A 9,766-nucleotide genomic window follows, 5' to 3' on the forward strand; every position below is an offset into this window, starting at 1 on the left:
GTTCCAATAATATTATCGTTATTATTAGACTATAGTTTTAGGAGATGATCTTCTTTGCTTAATTTGTCAACCCCTTCAAATGAGGTTGTTGTCTTATATTTATACCATGTCCCAAATGGGCTATTCATTACAAAGTGGGCTTCTTGGCCGATTACAAGATATTATAATCTAATCTATTTTGGGCTCCTTCCAAGGTCCAACAATACACATGCAACTAAATTCTTGCAACCTTTTCCTGCAGAGAACAGAAAAGTAGAGAGAAAATAACAAACTCTCGCAAAGCATGGAGGGAAGAAAAATTGTTCTTGACCAATCTTATTCACGAATTAGGTCTCTCTAATATACAATTTATCTTAATTATTTATGTTGCAGATGGGAAATTTCTCAATTTCTTTTGAAAAATAAGTAAAAGAAAACTACACAATTTCTATCTTTTTCGTCATTTTTACTGTATATGGCAATCTTTCCTTTTTAAATCTACCCTGTGAATGATTAGATAATCCAAATTGAAGTTGGACTGGAATTGAAACTTGATAATTGCAAATTAAAACTAAATGCTCAAGCCACAATTTGTTAAAGACCCTCTGTTGCAACCCCGCATGCTCGCCAGAGAAGTGCTGCATTGCTCACAAGTGGAGCTGCTTAACTGCTGCTTCCCACATGGACTTGAAGTGTTTCTTCGGTGTTAATTAGAAGATTGTATAAAATGGAGCCACACAAATCTTGTCAAGCTTTTACTTCCGATTTACTAGTCAATTCTCACAATAAAAATGAACTCGATTGCTCCATAATTGATATGAGAACACGGGGGGGGGGGGGGGGGGGGGGCGGGGGGCGCGATATATTTAATACAACATTATAACATTTTTGCATACTAAAAGGATATCATATTTCTCATCTACGGGCAACATGCAAGACAGGCAAGAAAGAACTATGACCCACTGTTTCTCTTATACCTGCGAATGTGATGCCATATTTCCTTGAGCAGAGGATGACAATGTTCAAGCAATAACTTTATGCATGAAAGTAAATAAATAAACACAAAACACAAATAAAATGTACTTTCATATCTCAAAAACGAGTCAGCTGCCTGAAAACATACTACATGTTCCACAATCTACAAGTACTATTACTGTAAGACTATCCCTAACTAAGTCTCCTTGACTAAGTCTCCAACTTAATTGGTGAATTATGAACAGTATTATCAGCTAACTTCACTTAATTGGTGAATTATGAACAGTATTATCAGCTAACTTCTTTGGAAGACTCGCCGATATCATTGTTCCCCCATTAAAACCATCCATCAGCAAGTTCCCAATTTTTGTTCTCCACTCTGAGCTGTCCTTTTCATTCTTTCTGTCATGGACAACTCTGTCCCGATAGTTAAGCATAGTTCCCAACCCAGTATCTGGTATCCAACCATAATCTGATAGTACTCCAGCTTCACATTCTGTTAGCTCTTCACCGACCTAAACATGGAAGTTTTATGCAAAAATAAATATACAATACAGCAACAAGACAAAAATTAAAATATTATGCATACATAGAAAAGGATCTTTCAGATTCTTGTATATTATCTATATTGCACGGCACACTGAAATTACCCTTTCCTTTGATATCTGTCATACCCGTAACAATCAGATAAAAAAAACTTGTAAAGTTTACATGATATGGCCGAGTCTGATACTTAATGCACAAGTGTCAAGTTAATCACTTCCAGCCAAGTCTAGGTAACAAAGTGTTTAACTTTTTTTTATCCAATGTTTACTTTTCTTTCTCTCGTGTAGTATTACGTTTAGTCTTCTTCTTTTTTTATTTCTTTCATGCTCTATCATAACTGATTCAAATTCATTACCATTCCCGTCAGAAAAAGAAATAAAAATCACTACCGTTAATGCTTTGTTTTCAATTAGTGCAGTCCTGCTACAGCTAGTAAGCTTCATTGTCGTTACCAATCTTTTGATCTGCCAATCAATGGGTAGAGAGTTCACCAACTCAAAAAAGTATGTTGCATAGCCATACTCAGGCCGTTCTAGAACGATTCTGCAGATGTATAAATATAGATAAATAAAGTATTATGTGTACGTACACGTAGATCTACAAGAGAACACAAACAAATTTTTTTTGTCCTTATTAACCTGTTATGTCTTTCGAAGACAAATATAAACGACTGGAGATCCCGACACCAACCCCACTCAACAGGCCATTTTCTAAACTGTAAATAGCGTGCCTACATGTAAGAAATAGCAATAAGTGAATCCTAAAACAAATATCCAAGAGAAATAAGACATGAAAGCATAAAGGAAACTACACCAAAAAATCTGTTACCTGCTCTACCAGAGAAATAAGACATGCCAAACAGTAACTAATCTTTTCACCCTTTGTACTCTTTAAAGTAGCAAGTTTCAACAGCGAGTGTCGCTGTGAGAAAAGCTGCACATATAAGGAAACATTGTAACTACATAATTATTACTATACGTACACAGTATTGCGCATCTTGATAGTATTACAGCTGACCTACTGAAAATAAAAGCATTAATAATTAACTAAATTCACACTGACAAAAGTAGAAAGCAATACGTAAGTAGGTTCCGACACCCCGCTTCAAGTTACATAGACAGCATCCCTCTTCAATTAAAGCAATCATTATTAATTCAAGAAATAGGACCTAATGGTGTTTGAATTCAAGAAAATAACAGTTACTGATTCTTGAGAACAGTAATCACCATATGTCATGCTAACTAATAAAATACAAACAATTGTAATCATAACAAATAAAATGCAGGTTGATTGGATTCAGTATTTTAAAGAAAATTTAGGACGGGTTCCTATAAGTGAGTTTTGGAGGGACCCTGTTCAAGAACGAATCTTATCAAATTTGAGACAGCATGCAACTTCAGTTCAAGTACTCTACGAATTGGGACTATAGAAATTGTAGAATTATCAATCAAATACCAGCTAGTCTTCCATCCAGAACCATAAAAAAAATCTAAAAGTTTGAGTGGTATAGAAATATATACATCTTATATACACACACGCACACATACATGCAGTAGAACTAAACTGCTCAAAATAGAGAAGGGCGGGCAGGGTTTTTTTTCAGCTTGCTGCTCGTTTTCTCGCTTTCGAGAGGCGAAGGACCTACGGTTCGCTCAGACAGAGACAAGGATAAAACTAGAAAAGTGTCAAACCAGATCAACAGGAGCACCTTTGATATTACAGCTTCTAAGTCAGAAAATTCAGTTAACGATTCGTCTATAGCTTCAGCGATCTCTGTTTGTCCATAAAGTTTCATTTCATCAATTAATACTCCTTTTTCAACTAACACCTGCAAGATGAGAGATATAATCATATTGAGAGTTTAGATGATACGACAAAAAAAGAATGCCGCACCTGAAGTAGCCCAGGAGCATCTTCCTCCAATGCAGTCTCCACAGAATCCCTGTAATAGATATTTAATCAGCTAAAGCCCTTACAATTATATACACCTCTGACGTAGTACAATAGATACCAGAACTTCAATCACATGCTTACGTTGCAGTTTTCTTCCTTTTCCTTGAAGGCTTGATTCTTGCTGGTGGATCAGATTTTGATAATATGGGCTGAAAATCAAGGGATGAAATCACAGTATTTTTCGAATTTTCAGAATAATTGTCAGCTTTTGCAATCTGTCTTGATGTCAGTAATTTAATCCGTGCACTGAGCAACATATGATCTAATTCATCTTCAGAAAATGCATCAGAAGTTAACGGTTCGCTTTTTACTGCCACTGAATTTGCCATTAAGGAGTTCACTAAAATATTCTTGTCTGGTTCATTGTTTTCTAAAGGTTCGAGCTTGACATTCGTAGAAGTTGCCGAACGAGTATTTAGAACAGTATTGTGTTTCCCAGACAAAACATCCTTTACACCGCATAGCTCTTGCCCTTTTGAAGTTATTACAGAGGAACATTGGTCTTTTTTATGGGTAGTCATGATATATTCTGATCTAGTTGTATTTGCGCTGCTTCGGTGCGCAGATGTCAAAGGAGGTGTTGTGCTAGCTGATCCTGCAACGATTCTGTCTGATGATTCTAAATTTAAAACCCCACGGATAACAGCAGTAAGTCCCCCTGACACCTTACTAGAATTCCCTTTACTTAAATACTCCTCTATAACAGAACTATCTTCCATACCAGTAACAGCATCATGCAAGCGACCCACTACAGTAGCGGCCGACCCAATAATATTATCCTGTGAGGCATGAACAACAAGCAATCAGTATTATTATATTATAATATTATATTATCTATGTTGTAAATGAAACCGACTTTAAGTGATTAAAATATAAGAATCTTAAGGTTAACGAGAACATTATTTGCAAGGAAAGACAAAAAATAATCCTTTGTTTACACTTTATAATGTAGAAAATATCCGAAGTGACTCAACAAGTAATGATTTAATTTCTCTGTGAAGCCTGATATAACAAAAATATATACCAAAATAATGGATGTCTAAGAATCAAAGGGCAACTTAGGACAGAAATAAAAATTAAAATGTTATTGATACAATTGAAGGGATACTTGGAAAGTATATAAACAAAACTAAGATTAAAAATAAATACAATGGGAACAAGGCATCAGGAGAGATTACATGTGTTGTCCCTAATATTCTACAGAGATCTATTTGCCTGTCCTTTCGCTATTATTTATATACAATATACAAAAGGATAGCCATGTTCTACCACGCTAATCAAGATATCATGCCTGCATAAATAGGCAACCCAAACCTAGATGAACTGTCACCGGATAAAAAATAATTGCAGCTTGGCTACAAGGAAACAACTTAGACACCCATCGCATGATCATATAAAACTCAAGGCGGGGAGAACATGCCTACCTACCCCAAAAATGCTAAAGAGATTTTAGCGTTGGGAGCAAATCAATGGTAATAGGAAAAGCACCGTGATATTATATTACTTCTCCAACTTGCGCAGGAGTTGTAATAGAGATTACAAATTGTGAGCAAAAACTACAGGAAAGAAATTGATGACACGTTTAAGCTAAGATTGAACACATTGAAAAAAGGAAAACCGTCATATTATCATGATTCCAAACAACTGGGATAAGGATGTCACATGACCACTACAAGTGCAGACTCATTATCTTATCATTCATATTTTATCAGCTTAATAAAAAAAAGAGGAAGTTGGCTACCTTTATAAACAATGCATAGAATGTAAAGGGAGAATTTGAAAGAAAATCATTACAAGAACTATCACGGAAAACCTAATTTGAAGTGAAACAGTGCAAAAAAATACATATTTTACTAATGCTAGAACTTTCTTGCCCCAAAGGGAATACAAGCTTTTTCCACAATAATGAAATAAACATTGATTAAATTATTGATTGTCTCTATCGACACGTGGAAATTACAATAATTCCAGAGAAGAAAACCACACTTTTCAGAAAGAATAAAGAAAACCCTAAAAAATACCCCAAGTTCCTCACTATACAATTTTCTTATAACACTTAGATAGCCTCGAGCTCTCCGCCAAGTATAGAGTGCCAACTATATTCAACTTCATGGAGCTCAACTCTAGCCTCGAACTTAAGATACTTATAATAAACCACTTAATTTTCCTTGCAATATGCAAACTATCTATACAAAACTCGATGAAAAAAGCTTTTGTCTCAAGTAAGAACACAGAGATAAAAGTTCCAATCAAGCCATTCAAAGCTTCTTTGTCCCTGTCTTTGATGCTTTTCCCACATCAAAAGCTCTCTGCTTAGCTTGACATTATAGCCTCATCCGGACAAATTTCTGATATGAATTTTCAATTTAACAAAAATAAAGTCATAACTACAAATTAACCACCTTTGAAATGGCGAAATGTAGATTTCCAGATTCAAAGAAATCACCTTTATTTTTATCATTTTAGTTGTAATTCAGCAATATGTTGTTCAGAATACTGTAGGGCTAAGACTAAAAGCACTACAAGGATCAGGGGTCCAAGATGAGAACATAGAAGAAAATAGTTCAGGTTTTTGTTCTGCATATAGACAGGCTACTTCTAAATGTAGAAGCAATGAGGCTGACGTGTAAGGTATTGAACACAGCTCTGGGCTAATATGCAATATTCTTCCTTGTTATATCTTATTGCACGGGTAGTTACTTTGGGTTTGAAGGGTGTTTCCGCGATGTTGCAGAAATGTAGTTTGAAGATGGTGACTTTGGCACTAATGAACAATAGTCCCCCACCAAAGACTTTGAGCTATTATATCTCTTTCTAATTGAAAATTCCAAGCTCCATCAAACCAATTGATGTTGGACAAAAGTTAGAAAAGGGGTAAAACAAGGGTAAATACCTATTTCCACAAAAAAAAAAAGACGAAAAACACACAATAAATCTACAGTTTTATTCATATAATTCATATCTATTCCAATAATGAAAGATTACAATAGTTTAAATAGATAACCATTACCTGGAGGCCAAGGAATTTCTTGAATCTAATATATACCTATAAGTCCTACCATAATTAATTAAAGGAAAAAATTACATTATTCTACTAGGATGTTCCTAGTAACTTACTTAATGTAACTAAAATACCTAATCGTTTATATTAATTTTTTTCTAAACATAAATACAAAATGTATACAAATTAATTTTCAATTCCTTGTTCAGCATCACCATTGAGAAACTAATGCAAAATCCAAAAGATTTAATACGATTGTCCGAACCTACTAAAATCAAATTAGCAGAACTAAACTATTAAACCAGGGTTATGTCAAATGAATAAAATTAACCAACCGTAGGATTTCACGCATAGAGCAAGGAGGACCCTATTGTCCACATTGAACAAAATGATTTGCAATTCTAATAAAAATATCATCCCCACTGAATACTTCGAGTTGCTGTTCGTAAATAACATCCTTCTTTTAAATTGAAGATGCTAAAATATTAGATAGCTAAATACCTAACAAAATATTCCTAAATTCTTTCTGACCATCATAAATTCTAACCCTTTCCTCATCTAATATACCGCTAAAAGGTTTTTTCATGTCACAAGTGGCAACCAATCATACAAACAATATATATATACCAATACATTTTAACTTGTGTTTTCTCTCATACAGCAGATATCTATCAACTTTTTTAGAAGATGCATATAACTTATTGGTTGATTTTTTAAAATGCAATTTAATCGATTTTAAACTCTGGTACATTACAAGTTTAATTTAAATGTTTAATCAATTAAACAATTCACAAGCAAATCTCATTTATTTGGTTTTTTTCCGATTTCTGCGAAGATAGGTTCAATTCGATCTTCACTTATATTCTATCCTTTCTTGAACTTTGCCTGCGGTAGGAAACATTTATTCCACTCTCAAAATAGAAAGCATAAACACACTTCAACTGCCTGAACAATTAAATATACTCCAGTTACAAAAGTACATTGTACTGACTACGACGTTACATCCTTTGAGATGGAAATTAATATTTATATGTTAATATATTAAGAGTCTAACACTTTTTATGAACATGTTGAAAGGTAGAGTAGTCCAAATGGAGCAGAGGTTGAACCGCATGTATTAGATTCAACTAATTTAAGATATTACTGAATTCTCTAAAAATCATTTTGGAGAATTTAAATGGGAAGACCTCTAGTGATGGAAAGCAGATGTAAACATATATATATATAGATATCATCTCTTTGTATCGGTTGTGGTTATATTTACTCACTTCTGTGGTCACGAAACCCCGGACTGTGCCTCTGCATTTGAATCAGCCTAGTTCTTATTCATGTGGTAGTGGATTATTTGTAGTTAATCCACCTAAGCTTATCTTTTTATTTTTTTTCTTTTTAATTATTTTCATGCATAATCATGGTTCTTAAACTTGTAAATGTATTGAAAGTGGATGCCAATATTGGTGCTACGGTGCTACCTTATCTTTGAATCAGATGTTGGAACTTTTACTATTAAACTAATATAGAGTCATTTAGCAAAAAAATACTAATATAGAGTCATAGGGATGAATACCTTAGTAACATGTTTTGGCAAATACAGCGACTTCCTGCAAAATGGAACGAAAAAGAAAAAAATATTAAACCATAGATATCACTCTTCTTAATAAAAGACGAGCATGGTATTTCTCCTTCTCTATAGGTTAAAGCCTGAAAACCTAAACTGTCATCAATTTGCCTGTGTCATGTGATTACAAATATCATGATAAGTTAAAAGAACCTTGATAGCAGCATCCTTCGGCGTTCTTTTAAATTTATGTGATCGAGATCATCAAGGACATTAGCAGGAATCTCCATGTTTGAATTAATAGCTTTAACTTCAGCACTGCAACCTTCATTATGGCAAATAACTGTAGAACTTGATAGATTGTCACAATGTCCTTCTGCTCTAGTAACATCGCTATTCAGTTCAGAGGCTACTATATGACTGGAAGAACAGAAGGTCTCATGTTTAATTTTGGGGATACAGAATTCTCTAGTCCTACCTGCACATTGTCAGGTGTCTGCGTATATTAGACATGAAGTGGGGTACAAGGTGCGCTTTAATTTTGAAAATGTTAAAGCTTATATTAAGAAACAAATCTTTCTCAATAATTACCATTATGGCTTTCTTCCAATGGAAGCCTCTTAATACTTCCTTCAACAAGTAAAGGAGCAGAATCCGCATCCTACATATAGCATAATATATTTTCCGGAAAACAAAAAGACAAATCAAAATCATGAGTTGCAATAAACCACAAAAACAGACAAAATGTATCACCCATCATTTAGCGGCAAAAATATTATTTACCCGCCACGAGTCCAACATTACACCAACATATCAAAAAATAAAATATCCGACCCTAAGAAACAAATCAACGAAATTCAGAAACACTACAACAATTCAAACCAAATTTGAAAAAACATCGAAAAAAGAACACAAAACCATCTAGTAAAATCACCTGTAACACACTCTCCTGATCTTCCGTCTTCGCAACATCAACCGACAGACTGCTGCGAAAACAAAAACGCAAAACTTAATAAATCCAACAAAATAACTGAAATAATTTAAGAGTATTCGATACAATTCATTTACGTGAACAATGAGAAAACTAACATTGGTAAATCTGTGACTTGTTGCTGGACTTGAATACTGGCGCGGAGATTTTTCAAGCGTTGTTTCAAGGGGAGATGATCGTGTTCCTCGGACCAATCTTCCTCCGATTTGATGCTTTGGTCCATAATTTGATAAGATTTCAGCGCCAATTGATGGCTAGATTGTGAAGGTTTTGAATTAAATTGACAAATGTTAATCGCTCACCAACTAGGGTTTTGTTTAGTCTTGCCCGCCTAAATGCAAACACCAGTGCCACCAGGGGAGGGCGTTGGTTTTTTTTTGAAATAAAACCGAAATCGGACCACCACTTTTCGATTTTTTAAAATTAAAAACCACAGTCGTAATTGAATTATCTGATAATAATAATTTTAAAAATCTGAATTTGGCTATTATTATGTTAGTTTCCGTTATAATTTATTAAGTTTATTAATATTAAGTAAAAAAATGGGAAGAGAGCATAAAAAGGTTATAATATAATAAAAGTTTATTAGTGTGCCTCAAATTCAAGATATTTAAAATATTAAATGAAAAATCTAATTGCATCGATGTAAATATTATGTGAAAAAAAATGTATGCATGCAAATTTTTTAAAAAAAAATTATTTGAATCGCTTACTTTATATCAAAAAAAATAATCGTTCAATCTCTATTATTAATATTATATAA

At 33.8% G+C, this 9,766-nt stretch overlaps 1 protein-coding gene across 2 annotated transcripts; it reads right to left on the reverse strand.

Annotated features, from left to right (window-relative positions):
* Nucleotides 1–1,048: 1,048 nt before the first annotated feature.
* Nucleotides 1,049–9,378, reverse strand: LOC141712702 (uncharacterized). Of its 2 annotated transcripts, none has more exons than XM_074515740.1 (12): nucleotides 9,102–9,378; nucleotides 8,947–8,995; nucleotides 8,604–8,673; nucleotides 8,226–8,490; nucleotides 8,022–8,055; nucleotides 3,535–4,232; nucleotides 3,394–3,442; nucleotides 3,209–3,328; nucleotides 2,329–2,433; nucleotides 2,139–2,230; nucleotides 1,890–2,043; nucleotides 1,049–1,469 (listed from the first exon to the last, which is right to left on the reverse strand). In XM_074515740.1, the coding sequence occupies exons 1-12, from the start codon at nucleotides 9,224–9,226 to the stop codon at nucleotides 1,215–1,217; spliced, it is 2,016 nt and encodes a 671-aa protein (XP_074371841.1). In that variant the 5' UTR covers nucleotides 9,227–9,378; the 3' UTR covers nucleotides 1,049–1,214. The 2 variants fall into 2 exon arrangements, with proteins under 2 accessions (XP_074371841.1, XP_074371840.1); XM_074515739.1 differs by having other exon boundaries at nucleotides 8,947–8,998; nucleotides 9,102–9,377.
* Nucleotides 9,379–9,766: the final 388 nt, after the last annotated feature.

This window comes from Apium graveolens, chromosome 3 (assembly GCF_009905375.1).
Source record: "Apium graveolens cultivar Ventura chromosome 3, ASM990537v1, whole genome shotgun sequence".
Lineage (NCBI taxonomy): Eukaryota > Viridiplantae > Streptophyta > Magnoliopsida > Apiales > Apiaceae > Apium > Apium graveolens.

What these genes read in the sequence shown, in the direction of transcription:
- LOC141712702 (XM_074515739.1), bottom strand. Translation starts at nt 9,226, where the DNA reads ATGGACCAAAGCATCAAATCGGAGGAAGATTGGTCCGAGGAACACGAT. An exon ending in TGCCAAAACATGTTACTAAG is followed by an intron (nt 4,233 to 8,021) that starts GTATTCATCCCT and finishes CATGCCTCACAG; the next exon opens with GATAATATTATTGGGTCGGC. An exon ending in AAAAGGAAGAAAACTGCAAC is followed by an intron (nt 3,443 to 3,534) that starts GTAAGCATGTGA and finishes TATCTATTACAG; the next exon opens with GGATTCTGTGGAGACTGCAT.